The sequence below is a fragment of the Hyperoodon ampullatus genome, assembly GCF_949752795.1.
Source record: "Hyperoodon ampullatus genome assembly, chromosome: 3".
NCBI classification, from domain to species: domain Eukaryota; kingdom Metazoa; phylum Chordata; class Mammalia; order Artiodactyla; family Ziphiidae; genus Hyperoodon; species Hyperoodon ampullatus.
In genome coordinates, this window is record NC_136916.1 from 45,119,227 (window position 1) to 45,140,133 (window position 20,907).

General features: G+C 36.7%; 1 protein-coding gene across 1 annotated transcript in view; it reads left to right on the plus strand.

Annotated features, from left to right (window-relative positions):
* The window catches only part of UNC13C (unc-13 homolog C), a gene marked incomplete at both ends in the record, with an annotated part of 584,133 nt that overhangs the window by 339,885 nt on the left and 223,341 nt on the right, over positions 1-20,907 (plus strand). Inside the window, one exon of the mRNA XM_079701234.1 lies at positions 17,879-18,012. Coding sequence (XP_079557360.1) covers positions 17,879-18,012 — 134 coding nt within the window. The remainder of the gene's footprint in view (positions 1-17,878; positions 18,013-20,907) is intronic.

Here is a 20,907-nt window from a genome sequence, read left to right on the forward strand (position 1 = left end):
TTCAACTTATGTTCTACTCATTGCCCTTTCTTGCCATCAACATGGCACCCTATTAAGTTCCCAAATTGAATAAACTTACCCAACTCGTCTCAAAACTTTTTTGGCTGGTCTGAGACTTATCAGCAGTTCTTATTTCACTAGTCTATTGTGGATAAGACATCTTATTATAGAAATATGTAATTAAATTATAGATCTTACCATTCTGTTTGATGTCTCTAAGCTTATTTGCATGTGTAATTATTGAACTCGCAGGATCTGTCTATGGCTTTACTACAGCTTTGTTTAAAATAAAAGACTCTTTAATAATGGTAATATGTTGTATCAGTGGGTTCTATCTTACTGATAGAACTAAACATAATACAAAAAGAATCAATCTCCTTTGCCGTAAGAGCTCAGATTATTTTTTAATTTTTTTGTTTTGAAAAATATCCTAAGTAAACAATAGTGAACAGTTATGTTTTAAAAAAATAATAATGAGGTGGACACTTAAGTATTTGTAGCCCAGATTTAGAAAAAGTTTTCCCTGTTAGCGTCTGGTTCCCAGAAATAACCACTGTGGTGAAGCTTATGTTAATGATGTCTTTGCTTTTCCTTATAGTTTCACTACATATAAACATTTCTCTAAATTAGTTAATATCTAATACTACTTTCTTTTAAATTGATATAAAAGAGATCATATTGAATATGTTCTTCTGTCATGATCTTTTTCCTTAGCCTTATGTTTGAGATTCATATGTACTGGGGTGTGTAACAGTTCAGCTTAGCTTGGGTTCCCTGGAAATAGATTCTGAGGTGGGGAATTGCATGCAGAAGTTTCACCCAAGAGTGCTCTAAAGCAGGGCTGTCCATTAGAACTATATGGAATGGTGACTGTGCTCTATATCTACACGGCCTCCTGTAGTAGCCATGGCCACAAGCTACATATGACTTGAGTGCTTGAATTAATTTGATTTAGGTGTAAATTTAAATATCTACATGTAACTAATGGGATTCTGTATTGGACAGCACAACTCTAGAGAAATATACCTGTAAGGAGGTGGTAAAGGCAGAATCGGGCAGAGGGAGAAGCTGACTTGCCATGTGGTTACATGGCAAGAGCTCAGCCAATCCTACAGGAAGGTCTGGTGCAGGGATGGCCCTTCAAAGCTGTCCCTGCTTTGAGGGACAAAGTTGAGGCAAAGCAACTGAACTTGAGTATCAGAGCATAAGCCAGTCATCTGTGGTGCCTTCTGAAAGAAGGAGAAATCTTGGGTGAATCAGTTTCTTGTCTCTGAGGGCAATTCCCACTGAAGCACACAGCTAGACGCCTTCAGCAGCCAATATTACCAGTAGCAGGAGGATTGGTACGAGGCCCTAAAGAGGGAATCTTAGCAGAGTACCATAGTATCCATTATTCAGTTGGCCATTCATTTGCAGTACTCCATGGAGGTTCCATTATATAAATAAATCACAATTTATTTATATATTCTATAGATGATGGAGAGTTGGAGTATTTCCAGTTTGGAGAAGTGTGGCTATTATAAACACTGTTTCTCTAAACATTTCTTCATATGTCTCCTGGTGAATAAATGCAAGGGTTTCTCTAGGATATATGCCTATAAGTGAAATTACAGAGAGTTGGAATATGTTCATAATTTACTAGAAAATGCCAAGCTGTTTTCCAAAATGGCTGTATATTTTACAAATTACAGACTTTCATTCAATATCCCAGTTCTGGCAATTGAGAGATTTATTCAGAATATCTCTTCTACCTTTCAGAAGACAAGCTTAGGGTCTTTGATATCATTTTCCTCCTGAATAAAGTATTAAAATAACTTTTACCCTTCAGAGGTTAGCAGAATTCTAAGATAATTCTCAATGAGTCATGCTCTTATATAATGTTTCTTCCTTAACTGTGGGCAGAATCTGTGACTTGCTTTTAGCCAATAGACTATGCCAAAAACCATAAACCTAAACAAAAACCTAAACCCATGATTAGATTGTATGTTAAAGGCAAAGGGTTTTATAGATGTAATTAAGGTTCCTGATCAGTTTGACTTTGAATTAATGAAAAGAGGTATTACACTGGGTAGGCCTGACCTAATCAGGTTTGCTCTTTAAAAGGAAGCCTGGGCCTTTTCTGAGGTCAGAGACATTGGAAAATCAAGCTGCCATGGACTCTACATATATAAGGAAATTAATTTTGCCACACCATGCAGGCTTGCATGAGAACTCTGAGCCTCAGATAAGATCCCAACCCTGGGCAGCACCTTGACTGCAGCTCTGTGGGACACTGAACAGAGCACCCAGTTATGCTATGCCTGGACTCCTGACCTATGGAAACTGAGTGACAATAAATGTGTTGTTTAAAGTTGCTAAACTTGTGGCAGTTTGTTACAAGACAGTAGAAAAAACATACACCTGCTTAGCAGCAAAATTTCTCTTTTTTTCAACCACATAATTTTATTTCCTCCATGTGATTATCTGATTTCCTTGGGTCTTTTGTATTTGGAGTGAGAGACTTTATTATTTCTATCTTTAAGAGAATTCTTAATCCATTGAAAAGAGGCACTGAGTATACTTCAAATTGCTGCAGCATTGTATCTAGTAGTGACTGCTTCCTTTCAAAGAAATTCTATTCCTTTTCCATGAATGAGTACCTATAGGAACTTAAGTGTTGGAGGGAAATTATTTATGCCAATTTCAAGAATAAAATATCTGAAAATTGCTTTCCTGAAACATCTAAGAATGGCTAAGCCTAAGAGAAAACATAAGGCTTTCTCTGATTCCTCTAGGGACAGAAAGGTTTTGAGAAGATAACAATGACAGAAACAAAAGAAAAATGTGGATGACGTCTGAAACATAGAAAAAAACCAGTGGGGAGTTTAAATTTTATAAAGAAAAAATGGGCTTGTCTTATTACAGATCAAAGCAGATGGTAAGATAAAAAAACTTAAATTCAAATGGGAGTGATACATTTTATTCTCACATGTACAGTTTGTAAAAATGGATGCTCCTGTCATAGTTGGGGTTCTCTGGAAGTAGAATTTAAAAGAAGAACTTGTAGGTAGTTTATCTGAGACATGATCCCAGGAAAGAGAAGTTGAGTGTATAGGGAAAATGAGATAAAGAATACAGAAAAGCAATAAAGGGCGCATCATGAGCTGGTTATCTCTGTGGTCAGCTGAGGTCTGTTCCTTTAGAAGCCCACTGGGAAATTACATGGCACGTACCTCAGAATTGTCCCAGTGGGTGATGGGGAGTGTGGTGGGTTGAATGGTATCACCCAGGACCTCAGAATGTGAGCTTATATAGAATAAGGACCTTTGCAGATGTAGCTAAGGTCAACATCTAGAGATTAGAGTAAATCCAGTGACAGGTGTTCTTATAAGAGACAGAAAAGAAGACATAGCAATACACAGAAGAAGGCCATGTGAATATAGAGGCAGAGATTGGAGTTATTGCATCCGCAAACCAAAGAACATGAAGGGTTGCCCCCAGTCATCAGAAGCTAGGAGAGAGGCATGGAGGGAATTCTTCCTGGCATCCTGCAGAAAGAAACAAGCCAATTAGATCTAATTTTGGATTTCTCGGTTCCAGAGCTGTGAGAGAGTAAGTTTCTATTGTTTTAAGCCACCAAGTCTGTGGTAATTTGTTACGGCAGCCCTAGGAAATTAATACATGCAGGCTGAGCTGTTGACTCCTCTACACATCTGGGCCACACCTGAATGTGACAGAAGAGCCTTCTGTGACTTTATAAAAAGCCCAGGCAGCAAATCAGAGAAAGGTTGCAGCAAGTGCTTGATGTGGGACCCTAACATCATACATGGAATTACTCACCATAGTTTCGTTGAAATGTGGTGGGCTTAAGAGATGTGACACTATTGTCCACAGCATCTGCTTCACTCCTCCAAGCAGTAATTTAGCGAATCCAGTCCCTTCTATCCTGTGATTCTACCATTTTAAACATGGTAGTAAAGTGGCTATGGTTTTGCATAGAAAAGTGGAAGGGAAAAGAGCATAGAGGTTTGTAAGTGGAAGGTTTAGAGACTTAAACAGTTCTGCTCACATTCTATTGGCTAGAACTCAGTCATATTTCCACAACTAACTAACTGCAAAGGAGGCTAAGAAATATAGTTATTCTGGTTATCTGATTGCTCTGTAATAACCAATACCAATCTCAACAGCTGGAAAAAAACAATAATTTATTTTGCTCATGAATCTGCATCTGCAACTTGGGGGGGGGCCAGCTGGGATGGCTCATCTCTGCTCCGTGCAGCACTAGTTTAAGTGGTTCAGCTGGGCCTGAAGCGTCCACTTCCATGTCCACTTATACACATGGCTAGAAAGTTGGTAACAACTGTCATCCAGAAACTTAGCTGAGGCTGTTATCTTGAGGCCTTGGTGCATTTCCCTGTGGGCCTTCCAAGGATTCTTTACATTTCTCTCAAGTGCAAATTGTACTCATGCACTCCCTTCCAACACTTAACAAATTCGCATGCTATTTCAACATCAGGCTCATACTTGAGATTCAGGATTCCTTTAAATCACATCCAGATAGAGATGAAGCTCCTTGGGTCCAGTTTCTGAAGTGTGACTCCTCTTTACCTAAATACCTGGAAACTAAAGAGCCAAGTTGTCTGCCACCTCCCACATGCCCCATAGACAATGGTGAGATAGAAATAGTGTAAGTTTCAACAGACATTTCTGTTCAAAAATAGGAGAGAGTTGACAGTCTCATGTCCATGGAAGTTCTGAAATCTAAGCAGAAACATGTTGCCTGTTACTTATTGGGGCCCAATCCTGCTCTCGAGGGGTTATTCTCTGTGACTCTTGGCTCCATTCTCTGAGTTCTTGGCCTTGCCCTTGAGTCATCTATCCTATTCCGTAAGAACCTCTGGGTAGACATCTAGCCTGCTTCCTACCCGTAGAAATTTGGAATCTAAAGCCCTCTTTTCATTAGCCTCTTTAGGTCCAAACTGATAATACTTTATTTCAAATATCTGTGGACATTCTATTAGACATAAGTAACACCCATGTTTCTTTCTAAGACAGACCTTTACCTTGGATTAAAAGTCATGTGCTGTAGGACAATGCAATTAAGATTCTTAGAAGCCTTTTTGTCTAGTTAGTTGAAAGGAACCACAAGGCACACCTGTAAGATTATTACAAGCCCCTTTTTTTCTAGTACAAAAATTCTGAAAGGAACTTGCTTAAGATACTCAGGAAGTCTACTGCATACACTTTATTTTTTTATTTATTTTGTGTGTGTGTGACTTCATATTCCTTTTTTTTAATTTAATTTTTTTATACAGCAGGTTCTTATTAGTCATCCATTTTATACACATCAGTGTATACATGTCAATCACAATCTCCCAATTCATCACACCACCACCACCCCCCCCCTGCTGCTTTCCCCCCTTGGTGTCCATGCATTTTTTTCTCTACTTATGTGTCTCAATTTCTGCCCTGCAAACCGGTTCATCTGTACCATTTTCTGGGTTCCACATATATGCGTTAATATACGATATTTGCTTTTCTGTTTCTGACTTACTTCACTCTGTATGACAGTCTCTACATGCACCCACGTCTCTACAAAGGACCCAATTTCATTCCTTTTTATGACTAAGTAATTCATTCAGTGAGCCTGTGTCTTTTGGTTGGAGCATTTAATCCACTTACATTTAAGATAATTATTGGTATGTATGTTCCTATGACCATTTTCTTAATTGTTTTGGGTTTGTTTTTGTAGATCCTTTTCTTCTCTTGTGTTTCCCACTTAGAGAAGTTCCTTTAGCATTTGTTGTAGAGCTGGTTTGGTGGTGCTGAATTCTCTTAGCTTTTGCTTGTCTGTAAAGCTTTTGATTTCTCCATCGAATCTGAATGAGATCCTTGCTGGGTAGAGTAATCTTGGTTGTAGGTTCTTCCCTTCATCACTTTAAGTAGATCATGCCACTCCCTTCTGGCTTATAGAGTTTCTGCTGAGAAATCAGCTGTTAACCTTATGGGAGTTCCCTTGTATGTTATTTGTCATTTTTCCCTTGTTGCTTTCAGTACTTTTTCTTTGTCTTTAATTTTTGCCAGTTTGATTACTATGTGTCTCAGCATCTCTGTCCTTGGGTTTATCCTGTATGGGACTCGCTGTCCTTCCTGGACTTGGATGGTTGTTTCCTTTCCCATGTTCGGGAAGTTTTTGACTAAAATCTCTTCAAATGTTTTCTCTGGTCCTTTGTCTCTCTCTTCTCCTTCTGGGACCCCTATAATGCGAATATTGTTGCATTTAATGTTGTCCCAGAGGTCTCTTAGGCTGTCTTCATTTCTTTTCATTCTTTTTACTTTATTCTGTTCAGCAGCAGTGAATTCTACCATTTTGTCTTCCAGGTCACTTATCCGTTCTTCTGCCTCAGTTATTCTGCTATTGATTCCTTCTAGGGTATTTTTCATTTCAGTTAGTGTATTGTTCATCTCTGTTTGTTCTTTAATTCTTCTAGATCTTTGTTAAACATTTCATGCATCTTCTCGATCTTTGCCTCCATTCTTTTTCTGAGGTCCTGGATCATCTTCACTATCATTATTCTGAATTCTTTTTTTGGAAGATTGCCTATCTCCACTTCATTTAGTTGTTTATCTGGGGTTTTATCTTTTCCTTCATCTGGTACATAGCCCTCTGCCTTTTCATCTTGTCTGTCTTTCTGTGAATGTGGTTTTTGTTCCACAGGCTGCAGGATTGTAGTTCTTCTTGCTTCTGCTGTATTGCATACACTTTAAATATTCAGAACTCGCTCACGAAGCTTGCTTTGGACCTAGACATCTTTGCACGTCTGTAGAGTCATAATAGTAAAGTACCCTGGGTTTGATATGTTTCCTGAAACTCTTTCTCACATTGAAAGTCTTGTGTTCTGGGGAGATTAAGGATGAGAAAGTTTTCATTTTGAACCCAGAATGTCCTGGTTCCTTCATATTTCCTTGGAATTCTGCTTGGAAAATAATTCATTTCTTTTTATCTCATCTCTCTTTCCAGCTTTATGTTATTCTACATGACTTTGAGAAACCACTCGACAGATTCATTATTCTGCCAAATCCACCAGCTCACATTTTCTACTTTCTGTATTTATTGTAGGTGTCAGTGTTGACAAATTTTCCCTGCTAAGTAACAGGAGTCACCTTTTATCTGGCCTAAAATAACAGTTTCCTCAGTGTCCTTCAGGTTCTCACAAGCATGTCTTCCAATTTCACTAACGATATCCTTGAAGCCCTTCTAGCTTCTGCCTACCATTCAATCCTAAATCAATGCCATAGGTTTTAGGTTTTTAACATTAATACCCCACTTCCAGCATTAAATTCTATTCTAGTTAACAAACCACCATAAACCATAGTGGTTTAAAACTGTAATAGTAGCTTATTTTGCTCACAGGTCTGTCATGTGGGTAGGTCTGAGTGTCAAAATCTCATCTCTGCTCTGTGTGGCTTCAACTGGTTTGGCTTGACTGGAGCTGGGGAATCTACTTCCCAGAGGCTTACTCATATGGCTAGCAAGATATTCTGGCTGTCAGCTGGGAACTGCACCAGGTCTATTCGTTCTTCTCCAAATGGACATCTCCATGGGGCTACTTGGGTGTCCTCACAATTTAGTGGCTGGATTTTAAGAGCAGGTGGTCCAAGAAATAGGAATTGGGAGTTGCCAGTTTCTTAAAACATCAGCCTCGACACAGAGATAGGTCACTTCTGCCATATTCTTTTGGTCAAAGTCACCCATATTCAAGGTAAGGAAATATAGGCATACGTTTTATGAAAGGATTATCAAAGAATTTAAAGGCATCTTAAATCCTCCACAGTAGTCTAGCTGTGTACTCAAGGAAAAGGGGAAACAGATCTGGTGAACAGCTATCCTTTCTCTGCCACAGTGTATTTGACCCTTTTAAAATAGTAGTCATATATTCAATGGGTATGAAGTTACAGTTGTACAGGTTCTAGAGATCTGCTATACAACATAGTGCCTGTAGTTAATAATATGATATTGTGAATTTAAAAATTTGTTGGGAGGATAGGGCTCCTGTTAAGTATTCTTACTACAGGGGAAAGGGGTGGGAGGAAAGGGACACAAGGAAACTTTTGGAGGCAATGGCTAGGTTTATAACCTTGTTTTTAGTGATTCTATCGTGGATGTATACATATATTCAGACTCATCAAACTGTGTACATTAATAAATGCAGTTTTTGTATATCAATTGCACATCAATAAGGTTATAAAAAAAGTAACATGTATTTGTAACCAACATCCCATCAAGTGCTCAAAACATGTGTTCATCTCTGTGAATGTAGTTACTGGAGTATAATCATAGACAGTATATTAAAAAGAAACTCAGAGATTGTGGTCAATTTTTAGATACAACATGGACAAAGGATTTCTTGTATAGCTTTAGATGGCTGGAGGTTTATAACATTTGTAGATATCTGATATTTAGACATTTTTTCCTTATGTTGTACTAAAATCTTCTCTATTGAAAGTTTTACTCACAAGTACTAGTTTTATTTTCTTGACCATGCAAGACAAATCCAATTTCTCTTCTAATCTCTTTCTATACCACAGTCCATCATGTATTTGAAGTCATCTCTCATCGTACTCCTGAGTTTGGTCTCAGTACTACTAGTTCTCTTAAATATGTAATATCTTAAATTGAAAATAAATGCCTTCTAGATGTGACCTATTACATTTTTTTTCTTTTTAATGCAAGTTTAATTTATGTAAAGGGCAAAGGGGAAAACTATTAGTTTATCCATTAAAATAGTAATATTTTATGTTCAAGAAACTGTCTTACACATCTCTCAGAATTTGAACAAGAACCTTGTCAATTAGCAGAGCATTTACCATAAATTTAAGTGTCAGGATATCTCAGACTTACTGAAGCTGAAAGGACCCAGTGAAGATTCTGTTTTGCTGTAATACAAATACAATATTCTAGTATATGGAAATTCCTTGTTTTTTTCTAACCATATTAACATATTTTGGTTTTTAGTAATTACTCTTATTAAGACCACTAGGGGCTCAATTTTTTTGTTCTCAACTAGCAACAGTAAATTAAGTTATTTGGGTATAACAGTAATTTCCTAGTGACTCTTAATTTAAAAAGTAATGTGTTACAAAGGGATTAGCGTAGCAATCTATCAACACCTGGAATGGGCACTACATAAATATCCAATAAGTTACTCCACCTCCTCTTAAAATTAGAGAACTATGTAGTTGGAAATTTGTCATATGTAAAGATAAAAGAGAAGTCTTTTGTTATCACACAGAATGCAAAATCTAGCAACCTACTACTGACATTGGCATCCAGGAAGAGCTGTATCATCCTTCCTTTAAAAAAAAAAACAGGCCTATTTTTAACTGACTTACTGACTATTTAGTAGTGAACTCTACCTATGGATGTGAGGATTTCGGAAGAGCAGAGCTGTACGTGTTAAGTCCAGACTCCCAGGCATAACTCTAGTTATCTTAATTTAGTAGGTCTGCAACAGGGACTCTAGAATCAAGTGTATGTATTTCTAATAAGAAACCCAGGTGATTCTGATGTAGGTGATCTATGGACCAGACTTAGAAAAACACTGGGCAGTGGCAGCTTTGCATATAGTCTCAGATTTCACTGCTTGGTATGTTTCTTTTAAGTTCTCTGCAAAAGTTACAATTCACATTGTTCCAAAGCATTTTTGCTATGGATTTTAAAAGCTAGCTATACAATTAATTATGGCAACTGGAATTTAGACTCTGCCCCAGTTAGCCCAGAAAGCAACAATGGCACAACTTTGTGATGAAAGTAAACTCAGGTTGACTCACACATAACCAGAATACTCAGGGCTATTCATTATGTGTATGATCACAATCCAGCTCATTAGAGAATCCAGGCACTAAGCCTCATTCAGAATAACTTCCCAGAGTCTCTCCCATTCATGACCAAGTTTAAGTGACTTACTATATGTCAGTAAAATTCAGTGGTGAAGAAGGCATTTAAGATTAATAGTGGAAAAACCTTGAAGTATTAGGTAGATAAAAAGGTGACAAAGTTGCAAATGGTCTAAGTAAGAGATGAAATAAACTTTGCCAAAGGCAAAAAAAAATTTTTTTCAATAAGTAATGGGAAATATTGGCACCACCTTAAAATGGATGTCCCATTTATCTTAGCTCTTAAGATGTGTAAGGAGACTTAGGTCATCAGTTACAAATACTAATGCTTCCATTTAGCAGTCATTTTCAAACTTTTTAATTAGAGGGAAGGGTCATGAACCTGCTGATCAATAACTTAATTTGCTTCTTTATGCCTTAGCAAACAAAATCCAACTCTGTCTTCTGCCATTTAGCTGAGTAATTTGTGTCAGGCTCAGTTTCCTCATCTGTCAGGCTGTTGCCTCATCTGTAGAATGCAGAAATTGCAGTAAATGTTTCGGTAGCCTTTTCAGTACTACACTGTGACTCAAGAACAGAAGAAGTATAGCAGTGTGGGTAGGTCTGTGAGTTCTTGGCTGTTAAGAAGTGAGCAAAAAAGATTTGCGTTTACTTCTTCACTGATTTAAACTTCTGTATCTCTTCCTCTCTTATCTTGCCTGTGGACCGTCTCCTTGATTTTACTCCAAGTGCAAGACCCTGGAATCCAGTTGACTACCTTTGTCTGAGCTGACAAAGAATTGTAGAATTCTTCAGTGTGGTGACCAAGTTTCTCACATACAGTTAATACAGCGTAACAATCTTTCTCTTCGTTTATTTTCTTCCTCTTCTAGGTACAAGCCTCCCTGAAATATTTTAACATCCTGCTTTTTAAATTTCCTATCTACCCCTTCACACCTTGATCAGAGACTCACATCATTTTCCCTAAGTGTAATCAGTCAAACAAGGATGTAGCCTTCTGGAATTACCAGGATAAGCAATTTTAGTGAAGTCATTCTGGACACTATAGTGTCATTTTGATGGTTTCCTATATTTGGGCAAGTAGAGTGGGAGTCTATGAAGTGTTGGAACTTCACTCCTATTATGTCCATGTCTGGTTGTCCATCCTGCCCAAAGTTGAATGGAATTAAACCAACACTAATTGGGAGAAGCAGATAAAATGACTGCAGTTATATGAACTGTAAGGATTAGCTAGTAACTTTAGTAAGAACTTTTGGGACATTGGATACTGATTATAAAGCAGTATCAATTAAGAAAGCTCTATAAATTAGGAGTTTGGAATTAATATATACACACTGCTATATATAACATAGATAAACAACAAGGACCTACAGTATAGCACAGAGAACTATATTCAATATCTTGTAATAAACTGTAATGGAAAAAATGTGAAAAAGAATAGATATCCTATCTATATCTATTTTTTAATGTTAATCCCAAACTTCTAATTTATGGAGCTTTGTTAATTAATACTCTTTCATCATTCATCAGTATCCAATGTCCCCAAAGTTCTTACTAAAGTTTCCTTTATAGGTTATTACAAGTTATAAAGTTATACATATATATACATACAACCGAATCACTTTGTTGTACACCTGAAACTAACACAACATTGTAAATTAAATATACTTCAAAAAATGGTTGAAAAAAAAAAAGAAAGCTCTAAAACTGGGGGGAAAACAAGTGGCAAGTAACTTAGAACCAAACCCTCCTTGTGCCTATAACTCTCAAACTGCAGATGAATGCTGAGCAGTTGTGAGAGTCTCAAGAATGCAGGACCTGTGCAGGGATTTCACATAAGCATCCATAATTTTATTTTCTGAAAGCATTCTTTCTCATTCAAGATATATAACTCAGCATAAAAATCAGCCCATTATTATTAGTGGGAGGTAATGGTTGTCATCTGTGTCTATAAACTATGTAACCAGGGCTTGGAGTTGAGGATCTAAAGAGAAAACCAAAGCTATACGTTTTTTAATGTGGTCTACGTGTTCTGTTTTCAGTGAAGAAGAAGCGGACAGAAATAAGGTAACCCTCAGTTTCTTCATCTCTGAAATCAGGATTTTAATGTTTGGCTTTGATATTTGAAAATCAATGAAGACCACCCAAATGACAAGAGACAGAGGCTATTTATTCAGATCTTGCTCAAACAGCGAAGGCGGCCAACATCACTTTTATTTGGCTGAGACTCAACAGCAGACAGGGAAGTGGAAAAGCTTTATAGTGAAAACAGCAGGGAAGGTTTCAGGTCTAATATGATCGGAGCTTGTTGGCCTGGGGAAACTGGGAGTCACCTAGCTAGAAGAAGGCATCTTGTGTGCATGATTTGGGGGACATATTTGGCTTTCAATGCTTGGTCCTGAGTTAGAAGTCAGGGTAAAATATAAGGAAACTGTCAGTCATTGATCAAGTCCTGATCATTCTGGGCCGACTTGCAGAGATTTTGGGTTGGTTTCCCAAACTGTTTTTTCTGGAGATTGTGGGTCAGATTTCTCTCATATGTGGTCTGGCCATTGTTCATTTGTATATTCAGTCTCCAAGGCTGCAAGTCTGTTGTCAGAACTGACCGTGGAATGAGTTAAAAAGATACCTCTGTTGCTGTTTTTGGAGATGGTAGAGATGTTATTAGACAATAAAGGAAAGGCAATAATATTTTGGAGAGAGAAGCAAGAAGCATGTCTCCACTGATGTAAAAAATGTTCCACCTGCTGAGGGAAGGGTACCTAGAGAAACTGTATCTAATCCTGCCTAAGTGAAGGCCAGTATGAATGTCCTCCTTTCTCCTGGCTGATAAACTGTCCACGTTGCTCTTCATAAAGATCTCAAATCCCCTGAGCATTTGAAACTTTATGTTCTGCTTCCAAAACCAGTAACAAAGTTCCAATTTTTCTAACCTGTGAACTGCTAGGGCTAAGATGTCCTTATCTCCGAAGTATGAGAAGACATACAGCCAACTCAGAGTCAGAGGATGTTGCAAACTTATTATAAAAGAGCTATCTAGTTCATATTTTAATATTAGTTTACTTTGCTAGCCTTTTGTTATAATTTAAAGTTTATTTCTTTTATAATACTCAGGCTCACCTCTATTTCATTTTCTTCTGTGTCTTTATATTCATGCTGTCCTGATTTTCCAAATTCCTACCATCTATAAGCCTTGTTGCCAAAACTTTCAGCCATCACTTACCTTGAAAGAAGACCATCTTTCTATGTACAGTGCAGCAGTCACCTGCTCACATGCACACAAATTCTGTAAGTTCTTTTTAGAGTTACTACAGCTTCCTTATCTTACCTGAGGTATCATTTTCCTCAGCTCTTCTCGACCTCCACTCTAGAGCCCTTTACGTGATCTCTATTCCTGCCCTGCCATGGTCTGAATGCCTAAACACAAACATCCTTCTCCAACAATCTGCTGTCCTTCCTTTCTCCTCCCTCCTTTTTCTATATCTACTCCTCCAACTTCCCTCCCATTTCTCTTCTTCCTTCCTCTGGACCATAAAATATATTTGTTCCAACACTCCAACCATTCTGGTCAAACACTTAAATCCTTTTCCTACTTCATTGCCCTCCAGTATTAAATCCAACACTCTGTTTCCTTGACTTCTGAATCCAGTCCTGGAGGAAACTCATGATGGTCCAGAGTAGCATCCTTGTAAGTGCAGGGACCCACCCTCAACAGCGCTCCCCAGCTCCCTGGCAGGGCCACTCTGGGTCCAACTCAAGGCCCACTTTCATTCCTTGCAGAGGTTGTTTCAAACTTTTGCTCTTTACTCCTCCTCTTCTCTCAGGATATAAATTTCTAGCTGTCCTTTCTCACCATCAACAAGACTTATCTGCAAGATTCTTTATTGCCTGACTCAGAGGAAGCCTTGCTCTTCATTTACATTCAAGTCTAATCCTCCAACATTTACTCTGGATCCTATTTTCTCCCATTTCAACAGGGGCCTCACTCCCCCATCTATGCCCCTCTTTCATAAAATGTTATTCTCTTTTAGACTTTCTCCCCAAGGTTTTGCCTCTAGCCATGTAGTCTTCTCTCTCTCTCTTTGAGTAAACTTGTTTACTCTGTAATTTCAGCTACCACATACATCCTGGAATTCTTCAACCTATATGAGTAGTCCAGAGTGCTTTCTAAACTCCAGGCTGGTTTACCTAATTACCTTCTGGATAGTTCCATTGACTTCTCCCTCTCTCTCTTCTTTCTCACCATTTACATAATGAGTTCTATTAATTTTACCTAACTATTTCATAGGTATTTTCATAAACCTATCAATTTTATTTATTGACTATTTCATAAGTTTTAATTTATTAAACTTCCTGCTACTGCCAAATCATTTTTTAAAAACACAACTGTAATTAAGTGTTCCCGTGTTAAAAATCATATAATAGTCCTCATCAAATTTAGTTTAAATGCAAATCCCTTCATATAACACAAAAGGTCTTTCAGTATTTGACCCCTGCATCTCTCTAGCCTTTTGTTTCCCAAAGTATACTCAGAGGGACACTTTTTCTGTGGAATATTTTACAAGATGGGATGTGGGGAATAGGAGGGGAGTAGAAGACTCTCAAGTTGGCCCTAGGACCAACAGCACCAGAATTACTTGAGACTTTATTATATATGCAAATTCTCAAGCTTCACCCCAGACCTACTGAATCAGGAACTCTGGTGGTAGAGCCTACCAATCTGTGTTTTAGCAAGCCTGCCCAGTGATGCTGAGAAACACTGAAGTTTGAGAACCACCATCTTAGAGAATCACAATGTACGTTAGCTTACTACAAGAAGTCTGGAAATAACGTATTTAACTTCGTTTAAGCAAAATTTCCTCAATTTGAGCATGGACCGTGTGTGTGTGTGTGTGCGCGTGCATGCGTGTGTGTGTGTGTGTGTGTGTGTGTGATACTCACTAATATCCAGTAGAACTAATGTTAGAGAAATTTGTCAAAAGCCTGCAGCCTCACATTGCTAGTAATTTCCCAATTAGTGTCATGTGCTTTTGCATTTAAACATCCCACTTCATTACTCTACCAAATATCTCCCCCTAACCCTTGTCTGGCCAGCTCCTTAGAGGAGGTATTTCAAAATTATATGCTTATTGAACAAATACATGGGATGGAACAGAAATATGTTGTAGCAACCTTAGAAGTGTTGCTAAGTCCTACTACCATTAAGATATAATCTGTTATTTCAACACTTTTTTACATATAATTGTTCTCTCTGTATATTGATCTCTTCTTAATGGAGTATCTTCATATTTTCTTCTTTGATATTGTGAAAGTATAATGTACATCTTATCAGCTTGTCTGTACAAGCTTTTTGTATTGAAATATCCTTTATAAATATGCTGACTAGAAGTTTTTTCAGCTGATCCTACACCCTGGTGACTTTCTACTTTTAAAAATTTCTGTCCCCATTATACTTTCACAGTCTTTCTTTCATATCTCTTTCCTCAATTATCTATTAACAAAATAATTTTAGACCCTATAATAACAATGACCATATTAAGATTGACATACTAAGTCATAGCTTTATAAACCTATTGTATTTTGTTTGTTATTAATGAGGTTAATATATATTATACTTTTATATAACATAAATATATTTTATTAAAATTTTCTTGTGATACATATTAATTCATAGGGGTTTTAGTAAATATTAATACACTTATTACTAGCTTTCAGAATTTCTACTGCCATTATCTTAATTTTTCCAACCACAATTTCAAATGCCCCAGTAGACTTCTTAAGTATTCATAAAGTGTTACTTAGAAAAACTGAGTTCCTAAGCAGTCAGGTAAGTATTCTCATATAATGGTTGTACTACATGTTTCAAACATGCAGTTTATTCAAATGCACTAGTAAAATACATAAAGCATGATTTATGATACTGATATGTGGTATGTAAAAACTTCATGACTCAGCATCAAGTTTGGTTTATTCTGATGCTGCATACAGAATTTTATGCAAAAAACATTACCAACTGTAATCCTCTGATGTCATAAAAAAGTAATCTGTGACAGCTAAGGGACTTTGGAATTAATGTATATTCAACTACTTTGGTCTCTCCCCTTTCCCAGATCACTCTTTGTAGAATGATGGTAAGTGACTCGGGTGTTAGACATGTCATCAGTAGTCATTTATTTTTATTTAATCACATTACTTGAAACGTTAGGCATATAGTTCGGCTATATACACATCAAGATGATTAATGATAGTATTCTCATATAGTCCACCATGGCCATCAGAACTAATTATACTTACAATCTTCACAACTCACCAGGTTCTCTGGCTTTCTAACTACATCATAGAGAAGGAAATCTATTGAGCTTAATGTAATGAATAAATAATTACGTTATTGTGACCATAATAATTTCCTGTTCATAAAAGAAAGATAAATTTCAATAGAAAATGTAACTTAATAATAGGCAAAGTCAGACATTTGTAAGCCTTTTTTGCTGCCTTTTTCTTATTAAATATCTTCTGTTGTGCCTTGGTGTACCTAAGGAATTAAAAGAGGAAGGCTGCCAGAGTTTCAAGTGGTTCTCAGGGACCAGATATATAAGATTCTTAAGATCCTTTGGAGACTGCTTATAGTTCATTCTGGCAATTTGAAGTAATTTGTCCTAGCCACTAATTTTTTGACTATTTTAGCTCTTCAACTTATAGTATCTGTTAAATTTTGAACTTAAAGGTAAATCAACAGCATTTGGAAGCACCCTAGGAAAATTAAAGTCCCTAAAGGTGCATTATAGTCCGTATATGAGGTCTCTAACAGTAAATGGATTTAGTACAGGGTTATATTTTAACTTAAGTGAGAATAATAATAGTGTGATGACTCATCCAAATCTGGTTGCCTGTCTTGGGCAGCATTAGAGGATAAGCATACAACCATTTAGCAGAGGGTGGCTGTTCTTTGGAAAAGACATGGTAGTTGGATAGGGCAAAAGATTGGATCAAGTAAAATCTAATCCACCTTTTGTATGAGAGCCCTTAAATTTCCTGAGCTACACCTTGGAACTTTCAGATATCCTGTATATATAAGATTATAAATAATTTAGCAAAAACAGTCAAGGAAACAATATGCTTCCCACTGAGTCATATACTTGAATGAAAATTGTCTCATCTTTATCTTTTTTTGCCTAATTTAAAAAAGAAAATGTGAAAGAAGTGTTATAAGAATGCCCACCAAATAAACTGACCAGAATAATTTATTTGTGTGTTCAAAGGAATTGTGCTTGTTGAATATGAAGTTTATATGTTAAACATTCAAATTTGTTATTATACTCTGTTAATCTCACTGTAAATTTAGATCATCAAGGCAACACTCTTCCTAGAGGTGAGAGTGGAGAATTCATTCAGTATGGTAAATCAAGAAGGATTCCAATATGATTTAAATACACATACATGCACAAAAAATAAAGACTTACTAAGTTTTTGTTAACTAGATACATTTGTGAGTGGAATGAGAGAGTTCCAGACCATTCATGCAACTTGTATATACTGTCGTATTTAACAGTACTGGCTTTGTAACCAGGCAGTCTTGCTTGAGTTCAGCCCACTTTACTACCAGTGTGACTATGGACAAAATATTTAGGCAGGACAAATTTTATATACAACACACACACACATATCATTGTACAAACAGAATTCAACCTTTTGCCTTGGAAGAAGCCACATTAAAGGGATAATTTCTACAATAATAATTCCTAAGGTCGTGAACTGCAGTAGAGGAAGAGAAACGTCCATTCCAGAACCAAAGTATTTAGGAATTCAAGCCTGGCCATTGTGACTTTACCCTATAGGATGCATTCAATGAAGAGAGGAAACCTGAATTTAATAGCTTTGGCTGGCATGCTCTGAGAGTTGTTCCATTACCCCTTTTCTCTGATCCTCCTGTTTGACAGTGACATCTAACTAAAGTCATACCATTTAAACTTTTCTTTTGCATGTTGCGTGACCTTGTGAGCAGAGTAAGAAACGGGACGTTCCTCGGGAAGATCAGGGACCAACCAACAAGAATTTGGATTTTTGGCCCCAACTTATTACACTGATGGTCACGATTATTGATGAGGATAAAACTGCCTACACTCCTGTCCTGAATCAGTAAGTACACTGTTTTGGTAATAAATGAATTTTATTCCACTAAAGTTAAGAAAACAAAATATTTGAAGTATGGCTTATACTCTCATGACAATGACAAACTTTTCCAAAATCAAGCTATAGAAAGCAGTATATTTTTACTTTTTTCAGTAAATATTACTTCAGTGATATTATGAATTTTTAGTTTCAGCCCCATACAGAGTGATTACTTGGATATGGAGACAAATATTTCCCACAAATTTATTTTTATTTGATGTAGAAAAATTTCTTCTTTCCACTGGCTTCTTTCATTGCCTTAAAAGAAAAAAAAAATGCAATCCCCCAAAACTAAAAAGAATGTTAAAGAGTTAGTATTAACATATTCCACCATGAATTTATTAATAGTAAGGATTTTTCAAAAAAACTTGCTTTCAAAATAGTTGTGTATGCTAGATGTAACAAATTTAGTGCTGTATTTAAGAGAACAAGTCCATTTTCTCAAATAACCTAAGCCTTTGCCTCCATGCATAGAATTTATAAATTATGAGCAGGTTGGCAAGGCAGATGAATTAAAATTCGTGGCTGTTCTAGAAGACTCTGAAATCAACTTATCAACTTAACACTAGCTATGAGACCTTGGGCAAATTATCTAATTGCCCTGGGTCTCAGTTTCCTCATATATAAAATAAGGATATATTACCAGATAATTTCCAAGATCCAGTCCACCTTTAATGTTGCACATTTAGGATTTACTTCACACCCACATGTCTAGAGCTATGCAACCAAAATAACAGCTGACTCTGCCTGTAGGGCATTTGCAATCTGGTAATGGAGAGAATATCCTGACATGTTGGTCATACCTGAAAACCTGTGGGCAGCAGGAATAGCAGAAATAGACAAACCATGACGTACATTCAGGCTTAATATGGAGAACTGGTTGTATTATTTCTAATTTTTTGTACTGGTCAAGACAGTTAGGGTCAAAAAGCTTGTGTGGAATACAATTGAAATTCCAATTATAGAAGAAATACCTGTAAGTATTCCAATTTTTATCCTTTCCTGTTTCTTCACCACCCATTTTCACCTGCCCTGAATTTCTTCTAAATGTGGAGAAAGTATTCCTCTCTTTGATAGGCAATGACAGCATCGTTAGGTTTACCTTTACACTTTCTTCTTTCTTTTCCCCTTATATCCACCTTTTCTGCCTGATGCCAGAGTGTATCATGATGACAATCTGTAGAGACTTTCTCTTATTCTCTTCCGATAGCTCAGGACTATATCCTCTCTTTTAACATATGGCATGTCCTCAGTTCCTCCTGGACAGCTTTGTGGGCTAGATATGTTTTCTCATTCATTCTTTGAATCTTTCTTGAAGATACAGTAGATTTTCTAAAGATAGGGACATCAATAACTTGTTTTAAGCCTGTGCCCTCGGGCTGGGGTAGGTCAGTTGATTAATGAGAATGGAATGAAAACAAACATCTGCTGAGAAATGTTAATTAAAAGTTATATGAAAGGATTTTATTTTTAATCAAATGAATTCTTTACATTTACCAAATATTCAGGATATGACTATTAAAAGATACATTATAGGGGCCTCCCTGGTGGCGCAGTGGTTGAGAGTCCGCCTGCCGATGCAGAGGATACGGGTTCGTGCCCCAGTCCGGGAGGATCCCATATGCCGCAGAGCGGCTGGGCCCGTGAGCCATGGCTGCTGAGCCTGCGCATCCGGAGCCTGTGCTCCACAAGGGGAGAGGCCACAACAGTGAGAGGCCCGCATACCGCAAAAAAAAAAAAAAAAAAAAACATTATAAAATCATGGAATCAAAGTTCCCCAGAATCATCCTTAATCATATACCATTAAAGATATACAAAGATTTTAGTTACTTTTTTGTGACTGTGTTAAAGGAAGTGGAGCGAATGCATTTACTTATGGCAAAAATAAATTTTAAATTATGAGCTAAATTAAGTCTACTAAGTATAGAAATGAGCAAGGACACAAGGAAAGAAGAGAAATGTCTTTGTCTTGCTTTTTATTTTTGTTTATAGTGTCAGGGTTTGGAGTCACTTTTGTTCCAATGAAAATCTAGTTCTAATAAAGCTGAATGCTTTCCCTCTGTTGGGACTCTATGCTTTATGATTGTATTTGCTCAGATTTTGAAGATGTTCTAAAAATTTTTTACTTACAAAGGATCATTGCATTTTGTTTCTCATTTAATTAAATCTATATTTTAAGTGAACTCACCTAGATAGCAAGGTGTGTTCTTAGTGGCCAATGTTGCATTTGTGTAATTTGGTGAGATTTCCATTCATGCATGTTTCTTTAATTGTGCAATGTGTCATCACATTTAGGCATCACTAATTATCTCACTGGGTAGTTAGACTATTAGGATCAAATAGGCTGATAGTTGCAAATGCAGATTCTGAGCTCCATCCCAAATCTACGGAGTTAAAATCTGAATTTGGCACAGAAGTCTGCATTATTAATAAAGTATCCCTTGTGTGGTTTGTATACACCAGAGTATGAAGGCACAGGTCAGTTTGTGAAGGACATGTCCAGCTAAAACAAGTTTTGGGTTTTATTTTGAAGGTAATGGCAAGAGAACGGATGATTTAAAAATATAGGTCTTATTTTTATATCTTTCTTGTTTATTATATCTAAGATGATTGATATAAATAATTAATTGAATGAAGTATTCATGGTTATTTTGACTAAAAAAATATTGCAAGCATTTGCTTATTCAAGTTTGATAACAATTTATAATAATTTCAGAAAGTAAACATGAGGGGAAGGATTTGTTTTATTTAGTACACTAGTATGTATCCAGGCATATATATTGGTTGAATTAATGAATACATTAAAGTAAATCCATATGTGTAATTCGTTCTGTTCTCTCTGTTCCTACTCCATTGATTAAC